The 25,629-nt window shown below is 34.5% G+C and overlaps 1 protein-coding gene across 2 annotated transcripts; it reads right to left on the minus strand.

Moving 5' to 3' along the window:
* Positions 1-3,434: 3,434 nt before the first annotated feature.
* LOC116296572 (homeobox protein orthopedia) lies at positions 3,435-24,087 on the minus strand. Of its 2 annotated transcripts, none has more exons than XM_031704610.2 (4): positions 23,775-24,087; positions 15,929-16,188; positions 5,464-5,899; positions 3,435-4,952 (listed from the first exon to the last, which is right to left on the minus strand). In XM_031704610.2, exons 1-4 carry the CDS (start codon positions 23,785-23,787, stop codon positions 4,918-4,920), a joined length of 744 nt encoding a protein of 247 aa, XP_031560470.1. In that variant the 5' UTR covers positions 23,788-24,087; the 3' UTR covers positions 3,435-4,917. The 2 variants fall into 2 exon arrangements, with proteins under 2 accessions (XP_031560470.1, XP_031560468.1); XM_031704608.2 differs by lacking the exon at positions 23,775-24,087 and adding an exon at positions 16,333-16,558.
* Between the last annotated feature and the right edge of the window lie 1,542 nt (positions 24,088-25,629).

Consider the following 25,629-nt stretch of genomic DNA (forward strand, 5'->3'; position numbering starts at 1 on the left):
ATTACATACTTGGTACAAAAACAAAACTCACAAATCAAAACATTTTATATTTGGTTATCTTGGAGAAAGCCTTTGACGAGACTGTTGGTCCGAAATTTATAACGAGCCATAAAACGAGGTAACTTTGATTCTTTCTTAATCAGTGTAATATTCTAGCATTCGGTTTGCGTCAAATATATTTGCTTTGGTTTATGAAGTTAAGGGCCGTACAATTTCAAGTGCAACGGGTTGGAAGGCTATGCCAATGACTTTGATTTTACAGCTAATGAACATTGATAGATTGAAAGCCGCAACCTTTCGAAGTATTGTATAGAACTGAACATAGAGTGACTCACCGAGTGTTTCTGTTTACAATTGCATGTGATCTATTCAAATGTGCTTGCATCATATATACTTACATTATTCACTATAAAGGTATGACCAGCTTGAATGCACGTATAGATGTGTTTATTGTTCTTCTATTAGATGCTACCAGCGCCATTAATGGCTTCATACCCCGTTGTTTGATTAATAGCTTGTCATGTACTCAATAATTAAGCTTAACTTAACCACAACTACAACCAACACACCAACTAATCTTAGACACGAACCTGCCTAACCTGAAGCACAGATAGATTGAAAGCCGCAACCTTTCGAAGTATTGTATAGAACTGAACATAGAGTGACTCACCGAGTGTTTCTGTTTACAATTGCATGTGATCTATTCAAATGTGCTTGCATCATATATACTTACATTATTCACTATAAAGGTATGACCAGCTTGAATGCACGTATAGATGTGTTTATTGTTCTTCTATTAGATGCTACCAGCGCCATTAATGGCTTCATACCCCGTTGTTTGATTAATAGCTTGTCATGTACTCAATAATTAAGCTTAACTTAACCACAACTACAACCAACACACCAACTAATCTTAGACACGAACCTGCCTAACCTGAAGCACAGAATGAGATTCTTAGCCAATTCGTTTGCGATTTTGAATATTTTTATGGCATTTGACAGGCTGTTTTAGATGGTAAATTCAGAATTTGATGATCTGCTTCTTACGCTTATCTTGATTTAATAAGTATGTTAGCGATAGACTTTTTATCTTTAAGTGCAGAATGCGCTAGAAGTAGACACGGAACCATGCCTATAAGGCCTAGAACACTTGAAGTCTAGACGAAAAGTCACGAATGTTGTTCAATGCGACACTGACTGAACTAGGGACATGCAAAGCCGGTATCCTTAAGAAAACTTTGAAAACTTTAAGGAAACTTAGAAAAGTTGGTTGTGATGGTCCAAAGATAAAGTTGTTTACATGTGCAGATGTAATGTAGCCAAAAAACAACAAACACACCAATATTGGACTTGAGCAAAGCAGATTTTGGAAAAATGCCAAAACGAATTCTAGAGTTGTACAAAGGCGACTCGATATAATACTCCTTTCTCTAAGATTGTTCAGTTTTAACCTTGGAGTTTATAGCCACGAAACAGGATTGTAAAGTTCATAAGCAAGTACAAAACCTTATGTCTAAGCAATAAATCAATTCATTTTTGACAGTCGGCCTTTTTAGGCTATTGTTTTGTGAAAAAAATCAAAGCACTTCTGATTGACACACAAGACTAATTGACTATTAAGAAAGCACCTCCTCTATTCAAGTGACTATACACACGATTGCAGATGAATACGAAGTCTTTAATGACTCTTCGAGGCTTTTCTCAAAGTTTGGGATATGATTAACCATCTTGTTGGCTTCAAATAACGAAACGGTTACGAATGATCCCCTCTAATGGCTATCATGTATTTCCCCCAGATAAAATCTATAACCCCGATACATAGATATATATATGTATATTTAGTGGGCGTTGATTGTGTAACAGTTATATATTATGTATGTTTAGATTATGGAAAGATTGACTGACCCGAATAATCTTCTACAGAACTGAGAGTATGCTTGACTTGGCACTCAAGTGTATTTGCGGAAAATTTGTTTAATGCTGGCTGTATGAATGCATCCTCTTTCAAATATTCCTGTGGGGAAGAATGGAAGATGATAACGTTAGTACGAGCGATGAAAACTGTCCCATTTTCTCTTATAATCGTTCTGTTATCTTGGAAGCTAATTTCATAAATTTTCAAACTACTCGTAGCACTTTCTAAAGAGCGTGACTCAATATATTTTGCTAAAGTGTAATACATATATATTTATGAAGAAAAAATCTAACAAATAACAAACTTTTTAAAATGCTTTTGCTTTTATTCTCATTTGCTCTGCGTTGTTATGCAGGCTTAAATAATCTAAGAGGGCTGCTCATGAGATATACTTAAATAGCAAGAATTATACGATAGACTCTTAAGTATTATGCGATAATACTTTAACAGCATTAATTATTCAGTATCTATAATATTTATAATAGCGGAATGCGGAGATTATTCCAAATTAGGTCAGCACTTCATGCAAGATATTATCCTGTCTTATTTTAATGAAAGATATTGTGATGGGTTTTTCATTTATGACTATCAAAATGTACATCTATGCAATCATAATATCTATAATTAGGCTTTCGAAGAAAATGTCGTGACTATAGCGTATAAAGTAATAAAGTTATATAGAGCATTTTTATGATCTGGAATGGTTTACTTCATTCATGAAATAACAATGAAGACTAGAATGCATAACATCAGAAGTTCATAACTATCTAGCTATGAACTTCTGATAACATATATTCGTGAAAACGTTAACTACAAATCCGCGAGAATTTTTGAATGTCTAGAGTGCGTACCACGATATATCCGTAAATAAACTTAGTAAGAAATTGCAAAAATGTGTAGAAGGCTCAGTAAAAATTAGGTCTACAAAACTTTGCACTAATTTGTACAAATTTGTTCGTTCACTTTTTTCACAAATATATGGTATGCACTTACTCTACTGAGGTCTACTGAACTCTCTAATTTGTGCAAATTTGTGAAAATTCTTGCAACGTTTTCGGTCACGATATGTGATATGCACTCCAATACATAGAATAGATACTAATACTAATACTTTCCGTTTTCTTGCTGTTTTAATCATTTTTAAACGTTTATCGCTTAGCCATTTTTTGTTTTATGATGGGGAGGTTGGGATTAAAGTTAATTCGCGAAGAATATTTGGTTATGAATGGAAAACTTTTAAAATATATAATTGAATGTGTTAGCTTGAAGAGGCATCCTCGACGTGCGCAAGGGTTTACGATGCGTGTGGGGAAGAAGGTAAGGGAACAAAGAGAGAGAGAAAGCCGGAAAGAGGCTACAGAGAGAGAGAGAGAGAGAGAGAGAGAGAGAGAGAGAGAGAGAGAGAGAGAGAGAGAGAGAGAGAGAGAGAGAGAGAGAGAGAGAAAGAAAGGGATAGCGATTTAAAAAAATAACAAGCAAACAAACATAATCAAAATATAAAATAAAAAATGTTCAGGTATATGAAGTAAGTCATAATTTATTTTTTGTATACGATTTTACATGTATCTTCCAGTCTAAATTCTTAAATACTACATATATTGGGCTTAGCTATATTACAAAATGCACTTTTAATTGAAAGGTGACCTGTTTTAAATAAGGGACAAAACTTAAGTTTTAAATATAGTAAAACTAAAATGGCTGACCAAAGCATGCTCCATATGTATGCTGGGATTTTATTCCAAATATAGAAGTTAAGGAGGATTGAAAATCAGGTGTTGACCCTTCGTCAAATTAAAAAATTTATTTGTTTGTGTTGGTTAAATAATAGTAAACTTGGAACCTTATTTTTGATTTCAAATAGCTTTGTAAGTGCTCACTGCGCATGATCGATGGAATCTATAGTCCTTTGCAATGGACTAAGGTCGGATAAATATTAACTTTTCTAATAATATAATACAACTTTATTTATTTATTTATTATTTAAGATTTCTAATAGCTATCAGACATTTTACGAGTATTAATACTGTTGGAACAGAAATGCATTAATTTATAAGCATTGCCATTATTTTTTGCGAGAGATCCCAAAATCCTTTGCGCTTTGACGTCAAAGAAAGACTAATTGCGCTAAAACCATTAATCCTTTTCGTATAAGTCCGAAATATTTTGCACCAGAGGCCTCAATCGTTTGCGTGAGAACCCAACCCTTTGCGACAGAGATCACAATCCTTTGCGCGAGAGACCATGATTCTTTGCGTGATTTGTTTCAAAGAAACCGCACAGGGAATCGAATCAAGAATTAATCCTCTCATGATCTCAAATTTAGAGTCTAACAAACTCATATTCATAGCTAAGGCGGTTTTCTTTTACTTTAGATGCGGTAGTATCAGACGAATCAAGTGGAAAATCGTACGCAACAGTATAGCAGCGATCTGTGTCATAAGTATGCTCTCAAGTAGAAAATAAACGATTTTGACTGACCATTTCCCACATATATCACATCACATCACCAAGCTTGCTGGTTCATGATATCCGCAAAAAAGATTTTTCTCAAAGCTCTTGAAATGTTTCAGCTCCAAGGATTCAAAAAGTGTTGTGTTTTTTAAAAGTTGAAAATAAAATAAAAAGAGCAATGCTTTGGAAGAAAACATAATATTTGTTCATAGAGCAGTTATGTTGCACCAATATTTGTTGATAAATTCAAAGAAAATTAATAAATACATGAAATGATTTTTTACTACGTACAAGATGTTCGTCGTTTTTTCAGATTTAAAAAAAGTTCACATCTAAAGTTATAGTATATATATATATATATATATATTGTTTGTTTACTGTCGATAGCTGGCCGAGAAAAGAATGACATCCCAGCATCAGATCAGACAGACTAGAAGAATTTGCAACGCTGTTTGATTGACAGGTGACTTTGCTTGACGTTTGATAAGCTCATTTGAATACAGACGAGAGATACTCAGGCGTTCCTTAGCTTGTTCCGCGTTGAATCAGCGTTAGAATCGTGCCCATAATCCTCGGGCTGAAACACCTATGGACAAACAGAAGAGTATTTTAACATGGAAATCCCAAAACACGATTCAACTGGATTGTTAATGAAATTAAGGCTGCAGTGGGAAGTCTATTGCTGTAAATTGCAGTGTTCAAGGGCTTATTCCATGCTGAGTTGTATTACTGAGTGTGAGGTCTCTAGTATAAAGCAAGGAAATTTAGCCATATATAGACGCCATATATAGACGCCAATAACGAATGCCAGCAAAACAAAAGAAGCCTGAGCCTTCTCTGCTGTCTGCATAACATGAGCAATATCAAATTTACAGTTGCTATAGCAACTTTGAGATTCTATGTTGCTATAGCAACCATGTAATTTTTTTAGGAGAATTTTTATCGAATTCAACTGAATACCATGCAGACTCATTAAGCTTATAACCCACGGTAGTTAAAAGACTAGATGTTGTCTATCGGTATGTAATGCATGCCTTTAACATGTTCAAAGGCTTTTCTGCGCAAACTCGCGATGCTTGTGCCGCGCCATTGCTCACCCCCATTGATGTTGCACTGTATGTCCTGCAGCGTAGGCGAAGAAGAAATCGTCATTTCCCGCGTTGCATACGATTGCTGATAACTAGGCTGTGATTGTGGATTACTCTGTTGCTGGATTGCCATTCCAATGTGTGACCGCTGGAGCGGTGATTGTAGAGGGTACGACTGCGGCAAAACATCATGGGATTGAGTAAACGAATGGTGTGGTGGTGACAAAGAGAGCGACGGTGAAGGACCCTGGGCCATTGTTGGCATTGCTGCTGTCACTGTTGGTGGCCAGCGGTGGTCATTGTGAAAAGAACATAATGAATCTCCGATAGATCCTGGATTGTAGCTTTGAGCCATGTGGGATGGAAGGATAGGCGCGGGAGGTCGAAGAATTGACGCTGTCTTCTTGCGCTTCTTCCATTTGGCTCGGCGATTTTGAAACCAAACCTGAACAACATAAAAAAATATCAAGATTAGTTTTAGCGTCCTTCAGATTTTGGAATTAAAATCTTAGTGGTGAATGAGAGCTGGTATTGGTTTAACAAAATCTTGTAAAAGTTTGTCATTTTGGATACGAATAACAAGATTAGAGGGTCTTTAAGTTTGGGGGTTGAAATTATCTGGTTAAATCGGATAGATTATAAATCTACAATTTTATACAAGATTGCTATTTAGCCGCAAGGAAACAGTTTAGAATCGAAAACAAGAAGTGGTTTTGCTATTAAAGACTTGAATGCGCTGATGACACACGTACGGTTGTCTCGCAGCCTTCCTTGAAAAACTGATTTCCGTTATCGGTCAATTTCCATGAAGAAAATAATTATTGCCTCAATTCACAAGTTGAAGACACAGCAATCAAAACTAAAAATGTCAGGAAGAATTCTGGCATGCGCTACCTGCGTCCGAGTGACCCAAACTGACAACAATTATATCGGTAGCATGGTTTATTTGGTTCAAGTGATTCAGTGATCGGTATGGAGCCACTACAGGAACCACCCCTCAGGGCTTCCCACCTCTAACAACACGATATTGACAGCACTTTTTATTACAAAGAGAAATCGTTATAGACTATGAAATTTAGGTTGGCTACTTTTGAGTCTTGAACAGTTCTTAATTAATTTTACTCGAGCCTTTGGGGCGAAAGCCGCGATACTTTTTTACGTTTTATAATCTAAGTCGCACAGAACTCGTCGTTTAACTGGCAAGAATAAGGATCTAAGAATTGATTCACTTTAATATTACTTAGGAGTACGCGCTGATAGTCAAATAATTTTTAAAAAATACGGTCTTAATAATTTTTGTGACGGAGGGTTAATGTTTTGAGCAAATAAATACGCGATTTTTGATCAGTTTTATTTCTTGTGGCATAAATAAGATTATAATATACTTAATAAGAATAAAGCTTAGAACATAGTCCCCTTTCAACATTGTCTATTGGATGTGAGACTAACAGGAGCTGATGCAAAAGAAATCCCACTTTTTCTAGATGGAATTTGTGCCTTTTTTCATTCTCTTGTCATAGCTTTGCTTTCAAGATCATTTCTAAAGGGCTTACACTTGATTGTACGTACGTTGTTGGCTCTCTTTACCGACTGCTACTATTTTAGTACACCATTAAATCCATAAAGTAAACATGAAAAACATGCTTGTGAAGTAGGGAATGTTTGTTTTTTATCTACTAGTTCATCACTATAAGGCTGGAGATAAAAACTAACATCATATAATATGCTTTTAATAGCTTGAATACTCGGAATGTTTTCACAAACAGTTTTAGAAATAATTATATTGATTATAAGTACGTGAATGACTTCAACAATTAAGATATTTCTATCAATTTGAACTGAAATTTTAAAGAGACACAAGCCAAGACATGTTAATTTAATGTTCGTTGCCTTAGTTGTACAAGGAGAGTCTTTATAACAATATCAATTTTTCCAGACTCAATTTTTAATAATTTTTCTTTTCAAAAATCTTCATCTCATTTCCTTATTGAAATTTCAGTGGCGAATACTAGACTCAGCGTGGTGAGCCAGAAAGCTCCTAAACAGGCAGGCGGTTCCGTTTCCCGCCTTTTTGGTCACATGATATCAAATATATGCAAGTGAATGCACCATACTTACTGGGCCATCAAGACTCAAGTAAACACAAGGGTTTCTAGAAATGTCATTGGATTAGCTAAAGTCTTAAAAGTGTTGTGGTTGCGCACGTAGTAAGAATATCTTAAAAGCGCTAAGTGTGACCTTGTGTACTTCCCATGAAAACAGCATTCTGGATTACGTGATTTCTTTTTTTTCTCTTGTACGTCTCTTTTTAAATATGGACCGCAAAATATTCTATTTTCGAATCGAAAAAACCTGGGATAAAGTCATGAGAATAATGTGTGTTTCACAGCTTTAGTGCTAAAGAAGGATGAAATAACGTGACCTCAGAATTACAGCCAAAAATAAATATTAAAAAAAATCCTTTTTGGGGGTACATTATTTTAAGCATCGCGAGAAAGCAAGTCCATCAGACTTGCTTTCGACAACAAAATCTATGCCTCAAGAGAAAATAAAGCTTATTTGCCTCAACAAGAAAATAAAGCTTATTTGCGGAACAAAGTAAATATTCGAATGAATAAGAGTAGTGGTGATTGTTAGTTCTCCAAGTGTGTACATTGAGTGTTTGTTTTCGGAAGTCCATAACTCCAATCAACACAAATTTCAATTAGAATAGACTCCTATCTACGATAAACCAGCTAGCTATTTTTAAGATAAATTACAAAACCACAAATGATTTTTACTTGAAATATCATAAGGTGAAAAAATGATTAGTATTCAGGTGATTTTGTAAAGAAAACTCGGTGTTTTAAAAATGAACCTGAACGAAGATCTTCAGTCGTTGTATTTATAAACTGTGATAATGCAAAGTCAATGGTTCAGTAAATTGCCAATTGAGATCAATTTAGTCAGGTATAATAGGTATAAAATCATAATCATTTTGCCATATTGAAACTCTTTAGTTTGTAAATCAACTATCTTGTCATTCACTCTGATAACAGTCATTCAAAATGAAATATAGAAGCTAATCTCCCAAGAAAACGTTAATGTCTTCAAATGAGATTTTATCCACACGTATACATATAGATATACAGATATACAGATATAAACATATATATAATATACATGCACTTTTTCTAGTGCATTTCATTTCTATAGCAGTTGTAGTCCTAATGGTCAGAATTTCAAGTTCGATGATGACATAGACCGCAAGTAAGCTAGTTTACTTTATATCTTCATTCATTTATTTCTATGGCAAGTGATGATCTACATTGATAATCAATTTCCTTAAACATCTTAAAGGCTGGAGAAACGCATAACAAAACGACCTTAAAAAGAAAAAAAATGTAATGATTTCGAAAAATATTTGGATGGAAAATAAGCGAAGATTATATACGATTAAGATTTATTTTCTAAGACTACCTTCGAGTTACTCCAGTTAGTCAGCGGCTCAGTTACTCCATTTTTTATTATGAAAAAAAAAAAAAGAAAAGAAAAAAAGAAAAAAAAAAGAAGAAAGAATCAAATTGAGCTGATCCCCTCGCAGTATATGAACCAACTTATGCAGCTGCAAATTGAAACATGAAAAAAATGAAGTTACGAAAACTGAGTTAGAAGAGGCAACGTTACAGATTAATGAAAGAAAAAAATCAAAGATATTCTTAGTAATATAACACTATTCCTAACATTCGAGATTCATGTAGTAATCAGATCGAATGATGGAGAAAAAAGCTAAGAAATATGAATAAAGATCATGACAAATATAACGAAATAGAAAGTACGTTCGGACTTTGAGACAAGGATTTAGGAGTAACTAGAGATCTGGTGAAGACGCACGAGTGGTAGGAAGGATTTTGTCAATTAATAACAAAGTTGAACATCAAACGATATATAGACTACGGTGACATTGTAAATAAGCAGTGAATATGAGAATAATTAGATCTGAGCTAAGATGGAGTGTCCTTAGAGACACCTCTCGTTTTTTCTTTGATTCCTGTTCGGCAAATCTCTTGTCAACTATGGCTACTTAATAAAACTAAAAGAGTAAACTTCGAATAAATGAAGGGTTTTCAAGGGCTCTGTAATAAGCAATTGTTAGTCTTAAATAACGTATTAGTTGATAATAAATTATTTACAGGTTTGCTATCATTCGAGTTTGAAAAATTCGCAAAAAATAAATAAGCGGTTTTTTAGTAATTCCTCATGTATATATTTTCACCTTTAGCTCGAAGTAGTTTTTCTTTTAATTAGTTCAATTCATATCGTATCTTACTGTAACACAATAGGTTTATAATTAATCCCATGGTTATTGTGCGTTAAAAGAAATTGGTGAATATCTTTGGAGACGGCCATTTTCTTGTCTGACATCTATATTATTTTCAAGAAGAAAATTAATGAATTCTAACTGATTAGTTATTTACGACTAGCTTTAGTAATCATTTGTCGGAATTGTTCTACTTGTGCTGATGGTTCAAGTTCTGTGAACTCACTTCTATGTCATTAATATTCTACCAAGTACTGTTTTGAAAAGCGTCAGTAGTTGATGTACTTTATTCTTTGAGGACTGGAGAGCTTGAATTGGTGTACTAATTGCGCTAAATATGATCAAGATTATCGCTATTAAATAAACACGGTAATATTCAAAAGAAAAATTCGAAAAAGAAAAGAAATGAAGCGAAAAATGCGGATTTTAAAAAGACGTGGTTTTTTGTATATGACAAAAAAGAAATAAAAAAAGGAAGAAAGGAAGAAAAGAAAAAAAAAATGTCGGTGAACATTTGATGTAGAATAGAAACACGAAAAGGTGAACACATATTTCTGCCTCTTAATTCAGAAATGATAATTGAAAAAACAAAAGAAATAAAAATAAAAAGAGATATCAAGTTTGACGTAAATGTTGTTTTAATGCTTTTCCTGTTTTTCTTTTTCTCATTTTTTTCTTCCTCTCTCTCTTTCTTGTTTGTGTCAATATTAAAAGTATCAAAGACCGGACCTCAAAAACGCGATGAATCAAACTACTCTTGAATATCAAACCATAGGTAAATATTTTCCTTATTTCTTTGAGATTGGCTGTTTCTTTGAGAGACTGGCTTTTATTTGTGATACCTTCATTAAACCAATCTTAGAATAGACCAGAAAAAACTCGAAACAAAACCATTCGAGAATGAAGCATACTGAAATTAATATCTCAATGTAAACAAACTGAACAAGAAAGCCTTGGATTGTATCGGTAATTTTGTATTAAAAAAACACCTTAATTTGGCGGAATTCTATGGTGTAAAAAGGGTTATGATGTATTTTTTTGTTAATATATTTTTATATAGGAAACAGGCAGTGGAAGAACTATAGCCATGAAGCTGTTCAAATATCAAACTCGAGTTTTTTAATTAATCTGTGTGACACAAGTGTCGGAAGAATAATGATTGCATTTTGAAAGGATTATTCAGGCCATAGAGATATCTCTTAAAATTGCAAATGAAAAAATCCTATTGAATCTGTAAGAATGGTAAGACACTAACGAGCTTGATGTACACAAAACTAAAGAGGAAAGTACACATTGACGAGTGTTGTAACAGCAATGAATCACCTCCAATCACTGTGTTTATGCGCAACCTACTAACACTTCTAAAACAGACAGATACCCTCCTAGTCGCCGTAAATAATGCTAGAGGAATATCACGTTCAAATTTGCACGTCGCATACAGCTAATATCATGAGCAAATACAAATGTACCGATCGATTCTAATGTAGGATGGTGTATTGTTTTCTTAACAAGAAGATTCAATCAAGGCTTGAGAAAATTGCACCAAGCGAGCGAGCTAATCTAACCATTCAAGAGACTTAATACGCCCTACAGTCGTCTTCCGACCCACCCATCTACAAAGCACCGCTACGGACCTATTTCGTATAGAAAACACATCATGATAATTAGCCGCTAAATCACGAAAAAGATGCAATTATAGCCCGGCCGTGTATCCGGAAACACTACCCTTATCATATCGCAGTTCTATTTTAAAATTTTGGCCAGCTGTAACGAAAAGGCTGGAGTAACACCTTAACTCGTCCCCTGTAGATCTACCTAGGTATCGTGGGGTTTAAGCATTATATGTGAGGGTTATTTTTTAGTGTTAAATCAATCCGGATACTCGAGTTTTACTGTTCAATGGGTAGGAAATTGACTTAATTTCCTCGTCGTGTCTTGCTGGGTGCAAATGCTTGTTCAGGCTTACTTTTTGCTGCGTAAATATTACCGACTCCGTAGGGTGCAAGATACTTTGGTACCTTTAAGAGATGACCCTTTTAATATGGTGTTAAGATAATGCATTCAACCTTTTAGTTTAAGGGAACGATATTGCAAAAATTGAATAGATGTCCAGATGTTGAACAGCCAAGTGAAGTTCAGAGTGAAATTTCTTCTGATTTTCTGGAGCTCTGCTTGCAATTAGAAGCGTCCGACAAAAGGGAGATCGCTTCAAAGTTATGTCATCCAGCTGTGAGGCGTTGTAAAAACCTTGGATGGCGATAAGAAAGTTCGGAAGATCAGTTTGGCTTGTTTTAGTGTTGAATTGTTTCAGATTATCTTTATATGCTTAGTAGTATACAACAGATGTATCATGTCTTTGTCTATTTGTCTTGGCAATGCTCTTTGCATCTGCTTGAGAGAACGAGCTCGGTAGTGGTCTCACCCCTTTCAGACGAAGAAATACATCAAATGCTGTCCCTTCCGAGAGACCCTATATCTGCCTAGCAAGGAAGAATAAGACGCTCTCTTTCTGGCGACAATCACTAATTTGTTATTTAACAGCATTCTTAGGATTTTTAGAGTCGGCTAGATAATTATTGTAATAACTATAAAAATCTGAGTAAATCAAATGATGACAGTGATGAGCTCACTTGAGAATTTTTTTTCTGTCATCTCGTACCTCAATATTAGTGAGAGGGCACGACTTATTATACCCAAGCTATTGATAAGACACTTGCGTAGCAAATATCTTTGAGCATTTGGGAATAAAAGCTTTAGATTTAAGCCTCATATGATACTTAAAGTTATGTATATAAGAACGAGTTGATATGGTAATAATTTAGTTTTATGTGTTTTTTTATTAGTTTTTACTCTAATATATGTCACTAACGAGGTATTTGGCGGCTATCGTAAATAAATGAAAACTGCATTGATCTTCAAACTTCTCCAAGCCAGAACTATGCTATTATTGTGGAAAAAAAGGAGAAACCTTTAGTGCGGTTGTGTCAAAGTTATAACGAGAATTACCTAGATATTGAATGGCAATAGAAGTAATCTCTGAACTGAATGGTGATCATGATCTTAGCTTTGTGCTGACTGCTGAAGAAATTTTTTTTTCTTGTTTACGATGCTCGTTGAAGGTTGTTATGAATCAGAACATTAAGGGCTGTTGTTTAGCTCTTCTAAGTGCTTAGGACATTAGTTTGAGGATAAAAGGCTACAAACAACAGCATTCATCTATTAATCGCTTTGACTATTTTTTCCCCACATCATCTGTCTAATGTACAACCTTCCAAACAGGAATACTGGTACAGAAAAATACCCTCGGGCGACTAACAACTCGAAGTTAGAAAGTATAAAGTTGAATGTTTAAAGATAAAACATCTTTTCTATCTTTTCTAAGTCTATAACCATTCATCTAGTTTATACTTATCGTGGAGCGCGTTTAAGTCATTAAATAAGCTCTGTATAATTTCATAAGAATAAAAATTACTTTCCTTACATTTAACGATAACTTTAACAGCAAAAAATTAAAAAGGGATACGTCGTAAATTTCCTTAGGATCCCCTTTTAATCTGTGTTTAATGTGAAAAGCTATTTTCTTTTTGTATTGTTTAGACTTGGCTGTCGGCGTTCGTATGTTTGTATATGAAGTGAATATAGCTCCTCGTATAACCATTTGCTCTTTGTTAGACCTGAATGACAGTAAATGTTTTGTTTGATTCGGTCCTCTTACTGACAAAAAGAGTCATCTTCAGTTTCATAAAGCAGCGCGAGTAATCAAAAAAAAAAATCTTGTTATTTATTTAACATTTCAAAATATAAAAGGTTGGGAATATTCATTTGAAATGTGAATGAGTACGTCAATGGATAATACGTAAATTATTTGATTTATAGGGAAAACAAAGGCCAATCGATTTATTTAATTTTCATTCTGCGTTGATCCGATATCGGTTGTACGAAATTGCGCGTCAAAATCTTTATCTCACTTCGTTTCTTTGTAAGAATTTCTCTACCATCGAAACTTTAAATTCTTGCGCAAATCAATGGGGGTTCTCTAAGACCTCCTATAGTTCTGTACTATTTCTCTGAGCATAAAAACAAATCTAACTTTCATGCCAAGCCTAGCAGATTTCATTGTCCAAGCTAATCACGTCGATTTCAGGAACAATACCTGTATCTTGAAACCATCGCCTTTTCGATGCGGATAAATTATCCTAATTACCGTTAAGAGATCTAACTCTTTAGACGGTTATAACAATTTAGGTTTTGCGCCAGTCCCTAGAGTTTAGTTTAGTTTTCTCTCTATGGGGCGTTCGGAGATTTCTAGTAGTCATAAAATTGGGGATTTCGAGTTATCCCAAATATTCAGTCTGAGTAAACAGGCGGAACGCCGGCAGCTTTTCGGCTGAAGCGGTTTCCCTGTCATCTTAAATTTTGAAGCCACAGAGATTTATGAAAAAGCGAAGAGGGTGAGCGACAATATGAAAAATATAATTATACAAAAGCCTCGGGAGTCCGATTGACAAAGTCTAATTACGTCCAAAACACCGGTACGCGTCTTTGTCTTGGGAGTCCACAAACGCAATAGAGTTATCTAACCGATAGCACCACTGGTATGTTTTGATAGCTTTGATTGAAAAATTGTCATGCTTAGCAAAACAAAAAAAAGTAAATGACAAACAGAAGTAAAAAACTCCATTTTTTTCGTTATGATATTGGTGAATTTTGACCTGGGTATGAATTTTGAAAAATTAAAAAAAAATTTTAAACTAAAAAATATTTGGCTTTTCTGCGCTTTTGGATTGGAGGTGACTTTTCACAGAATTTTGCGTGATTTCCTGTAGTGGGAAATAAAATTCATTTTCTTTCTTTCCCATCCATTTTGCATTGAATTCACAAGTAACACAATTGTCAAGAAGTCGTTAGAGACACTTTAAGTAAAGAAAAAGATAGTAATAATATTAAAGTCTTCGAATATTCGCGACAAATGGGTTTCCAGCTGTAAACCAGGAAATTTCGAGTCCACAGGGACAGGTGCTAGTGGCTCTGAGTCGAGTTCTTGTGATAACATAGTCATGACAAGACAAACCTTAATGGGGCAATGGAATCATGGCCAATTTCACCACCAATTAACTACAAGCAGCGTAAAGGACGACACTGGCTGAGTCAGATTTTTTTACTAGGATCATAATACTTTAATTATTTTTTGTTTCCAGTAAACAATTTACCAGAGATTGTCGTTACTTAGTTCAATCTTAAATAAGTACTTATAAATGTGGTTTATCTATGCTTTTCTCGCCTTGTCTCCGTCCTTCGAGTCCACTTATACAAACCCTTTCAAGATGAGCGTGCAGGTCAAGAACGGTAACCATTGAAGAGCTAGCTAATTAGAATTTCCAATCGGCCGCATTTTCGGCGATTCATTGAATGTGTTTTTAATAAGCTAGGCTATTGTGTACATACAAAAAATACGAGGACAACGGTTTGCGAGGATCGTGACAGAAGATGTTTTCCGACGACCTCTAAAGTTACTCCTTAACAATATAAAGACCTCAATTCTTTGATCAATCATAGAAAAGAGAGAAAAGTTCATTTATAAATGATTAAGTACCTTCAAAAGTGAAAACTGAGTCGATTGGCGTCCCTTCTAAGGCTGCCGGCAAAATCGCTTCTCAAAACAAAGACTAAATTAAGGCGACAAAGCCAGCTCTTGTTGTGTATTGCTGATAAAATAATAAATTGTTCGGCCCTACTCGCTTAAAATCTTCTTAAGTGGCTCGCTTTTGAAGTCCCTTTTCCTAATGTCCAAATAAATACAATTTAACAGCGAAGCATATGTACAAATTTCTTTTCTGTGGTGTGAAAGCGATTAAAGAGTAAAGTATACAAATATACTATTAAAACCGGAAAATGTGCTGATGGTATTCGCGATTTTATCGTTTATAAGAAATCAGATACTCGCAACTCTAACTTAGGAGGATGTTGTCAAAGAGTTACAAACATGGCAGCTGAGATAGTGCAAAAAGTTACGAGAAAGTAAAAATAACAAAAAAATCCTAGAGCACCGAAAATCATACTCGCCGAACCGTTACATCAACCTAATTAAAATACACGATAGCTTGAAGTCTATTTTTTTCTCATTTAGGAAGCTCTTTAAAGATTTTCAGTCAACAGTTTAAGAAGGGAACATACCTGGACCCTGGATTCTGTTAGCCCGATCCGAGCAGCTAGTTCCTCGCGCATGAAAACGTCGGGATAATGCGTCCTCGCGAAACACCTTTCAAGTTCATTCAGTTGAGCCGGGGTGAATCTTGTTCGGTGTCGTTTCTGTTTTACTGCCTGGCTGTCAGTAGATTTACGATCATCTTCTAAATCAGGTGTATCAAGGTTTGTCTTCTTTTGAGACTCAGTCGGGGACCTCTTTCCTTCAACGATGACAGTCTTGGAATTATCTGCGAAGAATAAACCATGATCTCAATTAGAACTTATAACCATCTATATCATTAGAAAAATTTATTTTATAACTCCAAGTTAATGTGACTGATCAGGGTAAAAATGTCTTCAATTTACAATTTGTTACTCTAACAAGATATTACCAGTATTGTGATCATTTAACTCTCCGTTGTGGTTGAGAATACCAACAATAGAATGCTCTAAGCTTGGCACAAGCTCCAAAAGAGAATTGGAGGAATTGTCTTCATGGGAATCTAAGTTGGAGTTTCTAGCTGGACGGTGTGTACTGTTCGAGAGCTCCATAACTAATCTTCTGATCCAGCCACAATTTCGGTCCTCTTTGTGGAAGTGCTTATTACTCCGGATTTAATGTCTATAGGCCGCTCGAGCCAATCAGAGCGCGACTTGGTGCTATTTTCTAATAAAATTATGTCAGGTGTCAATGCCGGATCAAAAAGCATGTAAGCAAATCACTCTATATTAATATTTAATTGCTCTAATTGAACATGAGAGCATTGCAGATCATGTGTTCTCCCTATTATTCCTCTCCCTCCGAGCTGGGGCCAGTAGGACGAAGTATGCAATCAAAGTGTGTCTTGGTTTTTGCGAAGATGGAAGTAGCCTGCGGAGTAAATCTCTAAGATAGCTCAGCTCAGGTGTATACTATGTTGTACTAACTGCAATTCTTGTTAATTAATAAGCATTTGTTTGAGAAGAAGTATTTTGGCTTCCAAATAATTGGTCAAATAGGCCATGATTAAACCAAACTGAACCTTCATTAGCATCATTAATAATATATTAATCATGTATTAAATCGATAGCGCTTTTTGACACCAATACGAGGCTGATCTGGGGCCCAAAATGGACGTTTCAAATACGACAAACCGACGACAAACTAATAGCACTTTATTTTCTTATTCAAACACTACCAGAGACAAATATTAGAAATTAGAAGTTCTTTGATTGCTGGGAAACCTAAAGCTTCCCCTTCTTGAGTTGCCTCCTTCTCTTTGAATGAAGGCACGCGAGGCCTTTTGTGATAACAATTATGTTTTGAGCAGACACAGAGCACTACAATAGCAGGTTCTCGTGTGCGCAGTGAGCTATGACACTGGATAATTTAAGAACCAATTCTTTGTGTTTTTCCTACAGTGCTTCAACTTATTGTCCCACTTGGCTAATTAGCCCAAGAAATGTTTAATTTTTTTCTATTGTTCTATCGGAAAACTAACATTTTCATTTAGTTGTAAGATAATAACCGTGACCTGTCAAGACTAACTTTTGATTTTTTTTCCCGTATTCTAATCGTTTCATTCAATGCTTGTCTGTAAACTTATTGAAGCCCAACATAGTTAGTCGAATAGAACACAAAAGATATAATCTTCTTCTAAACGACAGAACATATAAACTTGGGGATCTTTTTTTCACCGCACAATTAGAAGTGTACTATAACTATGCATGAGGTTCAGGAAAGATTGTGGTTTTGGGGATTGCAATGTATTTACAAGACAAGGCAATCCGTCATTCGTCCTTCTTGGTTTCCCCGCAGCCTCGAGGCATGAATATTTTCATTTCTCTCACTCTCTGGCTCTCTTCCTGTTAGTTCTTGAATTCCCTCTCGTAACCACAAAGAGACGTTTTCGTAGCCCTTAGAAAAGTTTTAATAGGCGCAATGAAAGACTTAAAAGATACCAATGAGTTGCGCACACTAAGGGAAATGGAAGGAAATCCTTGTGTAAACTTTCACAACGGATTATTGTACAGGTTTCTTTAATATTATGACAGTAGAGTTATAAAGAGAGATTTGGGAGTCTTGGGGCAGCTGCGGTCGACCCCCTGTGAATGATTAGCTTCAAATTAATCAAATTGTCTAAATTGTAGAATTAAGCATTGTTAGTTATATTCACTAGTATTTTGTACTCCATATAACGAGTTTATGAATTTTACGAAAAGTACACGACCTAAAGAATAATACTTCTCAGTTATTTGACTTTTAGTATTGTTCAATTGTAAACCAGGTTAAGAGATGTTTCATTGCTTTTTTGCTAAAGAGAGATGAGAATTCCTTTTAATAATTTTGCAAATGAACCTTTAGAAAACCAATTTGTCTTTTTATTCTTTTCGATAAGTTCTACCTTATGAAAACACAAGGCTAATTTACTTCGAGACAAAAATACGGAAAAATAGACTTCCCTTATATTAGTTTTTGCAAAATTTCGTGATTTTCAAAAAAACAATCACTGAAGGGGTTTTCATTCAAACCTTCAGCGTAATCGCTCACAGAGTATGTTCAACCACCAGTCTCTCTAATTGTCTGATTTTGAGAGGTAAATTTGACATTGTCTACCGCAATGTGGGTAGGATTTTGGATCTGCGAACCCTCAGAAATAAATATTGAACACCAACTAAAACCCGCGCGCAGATAAGAGAACATTTTTATTTCTTCTTGAGTGCTTTTCAGAACTAAAACGTGCGTTCTTTGCCAGTACAAGAAGAGGCAAGTTTCAGTAATTATTTCAGTCTTTATAGCAATGTAATCAACCCCTCGCTATCTCAGGCCCTACTTTTTAATTATGAACAAGGCCGTCTTTTCTGAGTATTCTCTAGCCCGAAGGTGTTATGACCGCTTCCATTGATTCGCAAGGAATCTCATTATCCTGCTGTACGTGTAGCTGCTCGAACTAATCAATAATTAATTATTTCTAAATTTATAAATGACGATTATCTTGCTTTACAATGACGATAATGCTACCGCGTGTGTGCGGACGACTTTAATGAAACAGATCAAAGACCCTCAAGAGATCACACGCTGCCTTTATGGAGGAGACGAGAAGTGAATCTTGTACAATAATTAAGAATTGTAAAACATTAAAGAGTATATACACGAGTATGTTAGTACGCGCGATCTCTTTCGAGAGCTAGCTAATTTCCAAGTTGAGCCTAACTGACGAGAAATTGATATTAGTGAATTCAATTGAGTTAATTGACAGTTCTGCTGCTGTAAAAAAAGTAACGCAGAGTTCATCAACTATGTGTTATTTTTACCCTTCTTTCACATTCAACAAATCATCGAATCACCTTACCGACGACATTTTGTTGACCAAGACTCATATCTTGGACTTTGCAAACAAACCTGAGGACCTATTGTTGACACAAAAGTATAGAAAAAACAATGATATTGGAATGAGATTACGGTGGTTCCTTTGTAATTCTTACCATGACGTACACTACTAGGTTATCCATAAAGTCTAGAGAGGTAGCCAACGAGCCGAGAATACTCTTTAAATACAGTGGCGCCGCTAAGGTTTCTTTTTCTGTCACCTTTTAGAAACGTGTCTTCATTGTACTCGTTGTTTTCATAGACCTGAATTTTGTATGTACTTAGCACTGATAAATATTATCGGTTGAATATAATTAACTCGAGAAAACACTGACAAAATGGGTTTAAACGATCTAAAGTAGGAACTCGAAATATGGTAATTGTCGAGTTGGGTATTGGAATTCTATCTTTCGTTAGTTGTCTTAGATAAGTATAACAATTCCACCATGTTTCTACCTAAGAAAGACAAACAATCCCTACCTAACTCAAATAAGCTGTACACATTAAGAGTAATCAATCAATTCAATAGGGTGCGTTTAAAAAAGTAGCTTTGGTTTAGATTCTGGAAACGGCTATTCTGATCTTTTAAAAATGTTTATAATTAAAAAAACGAATAAAAAACTTTGATAGTAGTTGGAATATCAGTGATGATAAATTTTAAAAGGAAAAACTAAAGAGAGAAAAATATTACAAATTCACTTCTCTGTTGGAATGTCTACTTTATCTCAGCAAGAAACTTATGAGAATAATGAAATATAGGTAAAAATTATGGTTGGAGTTGTGATATTATTTTTAATATGAAAGGTATTGCTATTGAATGTTATGATCTATTTCTTGTCCACAATAGCGTTTAGTGAACCAAATATTCGCCCGCAAATTACCTGCAAATCTATTGTGAAATCAATTCCAAAAACTCTGTTAGCAAATTTAGATTTCATACAGAGCTGGAGCCGAAACGCGAAAAACTAAGAAGGCACAAAACATTAAATTTGTTTCAATTTTTCTCGAGTTACTGAAAACATAGCGCTTCTTTAACCAAGACAGTTGGTATACCCCTTCAGTGCTAGACAACTAACATCAAGTTGTTTGAGTCCTGTATCGTAATTTCTCTTTCTGAGGCTAAGACCAATGTCTAAATGTCTCTCTAGAAATAAAGGTTTAATGAAACTAAATGATTCTAATTTTCAAACATGTATTTAATTCTGAGTTGAGGATTTTTGAGCTCAATTGTCTGATGAATATAGAACCCAAGTTGGAAAGCAAAAATACCGAAATATAACAAAAGTCATAAAAAACGTTTAAGAGAATTTGGATACGAAAGATGGTCGGGAAAACTAGGTAGTCTTAGACTATTGGTCTCGCCTTTACTAGTAGATTATCATTGTCATTGAGTATAGGGAATCAGGTCTTTCCTAACGAACACAAAGCGACTAAAAGTAGTGATTTACAACTTGGCAATGTGATACCTATTATCCCAATCTGTGCTCTATTAGAGTTAGTAAAATACCCTATAGTATATCTAAACGAACTAAATAGACTTTAGAGGTTATCACGGACATTACTAAACTGCATCCTATTCTTCGCTAATTCCTTTTTTTATATTCGCAATTTCTCTTTTCCTCGACTTGTCATGTCATATATTAATATATGGTCAGAGAATCAAGCGTTTTAATCGTTATTTTGGGCTGCGTTGCGCTATGTCCAAATACAATCATTAATCCTCTCTATAGTCGTCTACGACCTTGGAAACTAAAGACCCTACTATTGTTCTGATATCGAACTAACTAACGATTATTAGGAAGTAAATTCCATGTGGACTGAACCAGCTACGGATGGATGAATATGAAAACTCAACTTAGATCTGAATTCCAGTGCCGTTTTATGGATTTGCTTTGATCTAAAACATCTGGATTTCTCTGAGTTTAACTGGAAAACATATGGATACAGACATGTTGGAGATAACAGCTTTCTTTAGCGGAACCGAGGAAGGATTTTGCTACAATGTACTTCGTTATCTCTTTCATCCAGTCACCTGCTGCACTGACTGCGAATCTTTCGGTTGGCGACGTTTAGAAGAAGCACGCAAACTCAAATTCTGACGCTGTAATCTTACGCATTGGAGAATTATTGAATTTGGTCATAAGCGAACGAATCAATGGAATTCTTGATTGTATAGGAAGAAAGAAGTGAAGTGAGATTTTAAAGTTGGAATTCAGTTCTTTTTTCAAAATTTCGTAACAGTGTACACACCCACTCTTATACTCCGGGGAAGATTCCCTACGACTTACAAAGGGTTGATAGAACTGTGATATGATGGATAAAATGTTTAAAAACCAGCTCAGACTTTCCTCAGTTTTGTCTCTACGAATTTCTGTTTATACAACTCTTTAAGAAAGAAAAGTAACTTGATCTCAGAAAGGGCATTTTTATGATTATGGAAGTACTTAAGATAGATTTCTAGTATTGTGTGGACTTAATTCATCGAAGTAAGCCACTCCAAAAAGAAGATACATTATAAAGACGCATTTCTAAGGCTTCGAAGGTTAGATTACACCGTGGAAGAGAATTACTACTGAACATAATTACAATAAAGAAACGAACTGCACACAGCATGATAGATATCTCACGTCTTGCAGGTGTGCTACTCAAACGCTCTCATGTAATGTGTGCGTAATTTATGCAAGAAGACGAAAAGCTCAGCAAAGTCTTATAAAATACGACTGAAAATATACTCCTGTGTGTAGTCAAACGGAGGTCGATTTTCTGTGGGTTTTTTAGTCTCCATTTCATGTCTTGTTAAGTTTTGTGCGAAGCGATAGGCCAGGATAAAAACACACTTATTTTTCATTTCATATGATTACAGCTTTTGACCTTAAATTAGCTTTTCTTTTATTATACTCTGTTTGTTATAAAACGTTTGAACCAACCTCACAGCAAGAAGTACTTCAACTGCCTCGATTTCTTGCTTGCTGGTTACATCTATACAATTCTCATTCAAATCTTTTGTTTTTGAAGAGAAAAGGATTTTGACTTCCAAGAATGCAACACAAGGCATTGCTTTTAAAAGCGATTGGAATCTAATGCCCTTTTATTCAGGAAAATTCTTATTTTTAAGTGTTTTCACTTTCTCAACGCGATATGATGCTGCGCAAAATGTAAATAAACTCGTTTACCATCTGCTTGTGGTATCTTTGGTATTTTTTAATTTCGAAATCTAGTGGATATGGAGTTCGTTAAGTGTATGCCAGGTGAAAAACAAGGGTACTTTATCATGAGCTTTCCATTTTGTCGGTAATCAAAATGCATGCTTGTACTTCGTTTTTAGATTGATATGATGTCCAAGCTTGGGAGATTTCATTTCTTAGATCTCAGAGTTGATAATATAAACACATTTCTTCTCTAAGAAAATTGATATTTGATGAATAGATTTTGAAAATTTTGAACTTTTTCAAAAGCAAAATTCCTCAGGATTACGTGGTAATCTTAGTGAAACACTTACTTGTTCTACGTAACAAATATCAAAATCCCGTATACACTATTTTAGGTTACCAAATGATATGATGTGTGATGGTCAAAGTATTTTTTAACTACGTTTTAAATGCAATTAAAAATTCAACTCCCAAAATTATAAAACACTGAATGTAGTAATTTTTTTGGGTCAAAAATACCACGAAAAGCAAATTAAGAACTTTCGGCAATACTTCTCACGTTCGTACAACATTTAAATAAAGTAAAAGAATGTGCGTTGCGATGATCCTTTTTTCGAAAGTAATCTAAATTCATATAAAATTGTGAAAAATAATTTTCTTCAAATGATGATAAAAATAATTTAAAAAAATAATTCGTTATATTTATATCTATTTTTTTCAGTTTTTCTTCTTTATTTCCTTTTTGACTGGGAGCAAAAACTGCAAGTTACGGAAGAACCTTCCATTCATTCCCCCTTTACATTGAGTTGTCTTTGTTATTTTTAAGTCGAAACGACCCTGGAAAGTCAGTGAGTTGTCTACCATTAACGTAATGCCATAACAGCGGGAGTTTTGTACAGAGTTTATAAAACCAGATCGCTCTATTTTAGTAAATTCACTTTGTGTAATCAGTATATCTTTTAAAATTTAAATACGACTCTCTTTCAAGTATCTCTGCTTTAGCGACGACAATTGTAAGATATTTAAGAATGAGGACAGATTTGTGTTTACAAACTAGGACGGTAACTGTTTCAATTTAAAAACAAACTACATTTACAACAAGTTATCGCCTAAGAAGCTCTAATTCAAATGAGAGTACTCAAGCAATCTTCCAGTGATTCTATTCTACAAATGAGGCGATCTTTAGATAAAGCGTTCAAACAATCAAATTTTCAGTTATCAAAGCTTAAAGAAAAATTACTCATTTATTGAGAATTTAATATAACTTTATAGGAGTTAAAATGATAGGTATTGTCTTAGTTTAGTCTTAAATAAAAGAAAGGAAAAGAATACTTACAAAGAGACTCCATCGTTGTTCAATCTTCTGGTTTTCTTCACAACTTGCTGAAAATCGAAGGAAAGGAAAAATATGTTTTCGCGCCAAAATCACTTTTCCGAAGACGCGCCTGCCCGCTTCGTCCAGAGCCGATGTCAAGACGGAATTACTTAGCCGATTTTTTAGTTTATTGAATCTAAAATGATCGGGTCAAATCTTACGGAAGGAATAACTCTTCTCTTCTCGTTAGGTGAATTGTCCAGAATTCACAACTCTAAATAAGAATATTAAATTATCGAATGGAAAAGAGAAGTTGAGAGCTCTTTGCGGATCAATACAAATGAACCCTAATTGAATACCCAAAGATTGGGTAGATATATAAGGAAAAACTTAAGCTACTTATCATTTGCTTTACCCTTATTTGACGACTAAAGACTGGTTGAAGATTTTTTCTGGACAACCGTGGCGCTAAATTAATATTTTGTAATGTAATGCTTTGCCACAAATACCTTGTTTAGAAAATAGAGCGTTATGACTAAATAGACAATGACAGTGTGCAAATACTATTACAGATTAAGAAACATTCATTAGTCATCATATTTTTTGAATTTTGCAATTCTTTTCCCAAAAAAATTAAAGCTATTTTAGCGTAGAAATAAATGATATTTGAAGTTATGTTTCCATTGTTTTGTTGATACCAAAATATTGTATTTTTTTCTTTTAATTCGCTTTAAAAGTTAAGCTTTTTAAGTATTTCTTTGGTGAACATTTTACCGAGTTAAAATTATTTTTCTGTTTTAGATGAAAATATATTTCATTATCTTGAAAGTCACATGATATTTATTTATTCTTTTATTTTATTCTCTTATTTATTGTTTTAATGCGCAAAAAGAAATTTGTATTATAACATGGTTCTTTTTAACCTAACAGACTTCCCTTTGGCTCTTTGGCTTCCTAGCAAGTAATTAACATTATAAAGTGGGTACATAGTTTTCCTGTCGGTCGGTAGTCAGCGGTTTTGACCAGTGTTTCTAATATCTGTAATGTTTTATAAAAATTATCACGAAGAAATTCAATGTAAAAACAGTAAAATTTTGCTGACTTCTAAAAAAACTGGTCTTTTGATTTCAAAAGAACACATCAAATACAAACATCATCGCAAAAAAGAGAAATAAAATCATCGGTGTTGTGTGTTAGTGCGTGCCGGAAACTAACGGGACCTTCTTTACAAAAAATTGGTCTTCACTGAGCTCTCTCAGCTTTCTCCCTTTTTTCTCTTTCTTTTCTAACTTTCTGCACTCCTATTTTTATCGAAATAAATGTTATAAAAGGATGACAAAAATGGAGTATGACAGTGAATTTATATAATTAGAAGCTTTGCAACTTAATTTTTCAAAAATAATGCGATAAATTTATGAAATTAAGCTAGAAAACGGAGTATTATGAAGTGCTGATTGTGCACTGCTACTGCTACTTCTCCTTTTGCTGGTGGTGGTATTGCTGCTGCTACCGTACTTCTGCTGCTATCTTTATTGCTCGTGCTGCTGCTGTGTTTACTGGCTGTTATTTTTAATACTACTACTGCTTTTGCTGCTGCTGCTGCTCTGCTGCCTACTACTACTACTAGCTACTACTACCGATATGACACGCCCAATAAACATAAAATAGAAAATGAAAGAAAAACCAACGAAAGCAACAGCAAAAGCTAGCAAAAAATAAATAAAATAAAAATAAAATAGATAAAAATTACTTAGCGGACAGCATACTTTTATTACCATTCTATTCTCTTATTTTCTTATTTCAATTTTTCAAGAATTAATACGAAATCTACAAGAGTTCAACATAAAATCTATAAAATGATCTACCTAATAAACAT

Source organism: Actinia tenebrosa, unplaced genomic scaffold (genome assembly GCF_029948245.1).
Source record: "Actinia tenebrosa isolate PJP-AT-01 unplaced genomic scaffold, QUT_ActTen_1.0 PGA_scaffold0__85_contigs__length_37466705, whole genome shotgun sequence".
Classification (NCBI taxonomy): Eukaryota; Metazoa; Cnidaria; class Anthozoa; order Actiniaria; family Actiniidae; genus Actinia; species Actinia tenebrosa.

What these genes read in the sequence shown, in the direction of transcription:
- LOC116296572 (XM_031704608.2), bottom strand. Translation starts at nt 16,492, where the DNA reads ATGGAGCTCTCGAACAGTACACACCGTCCAGCTAGAAACTCCAACTTA. An exon ending in GTTAAATGATCACAATACTG is followed by an intron (nt 16,189 to 16,332) that starts GTAATATCTTGT and finishes TATTCTTCGCAG; the next exon opens with ATAATTCCAAGACTGTCATC. An exon ending in TAACAGAATCCAGGGTCCAG is followed by an intron (nt 5,900 to 15,928) that starts GTATGTTCCCTT and finishes TATGTTGTTCAG; the next exon opens with GTTTGGTTTCAAAATCGCCG.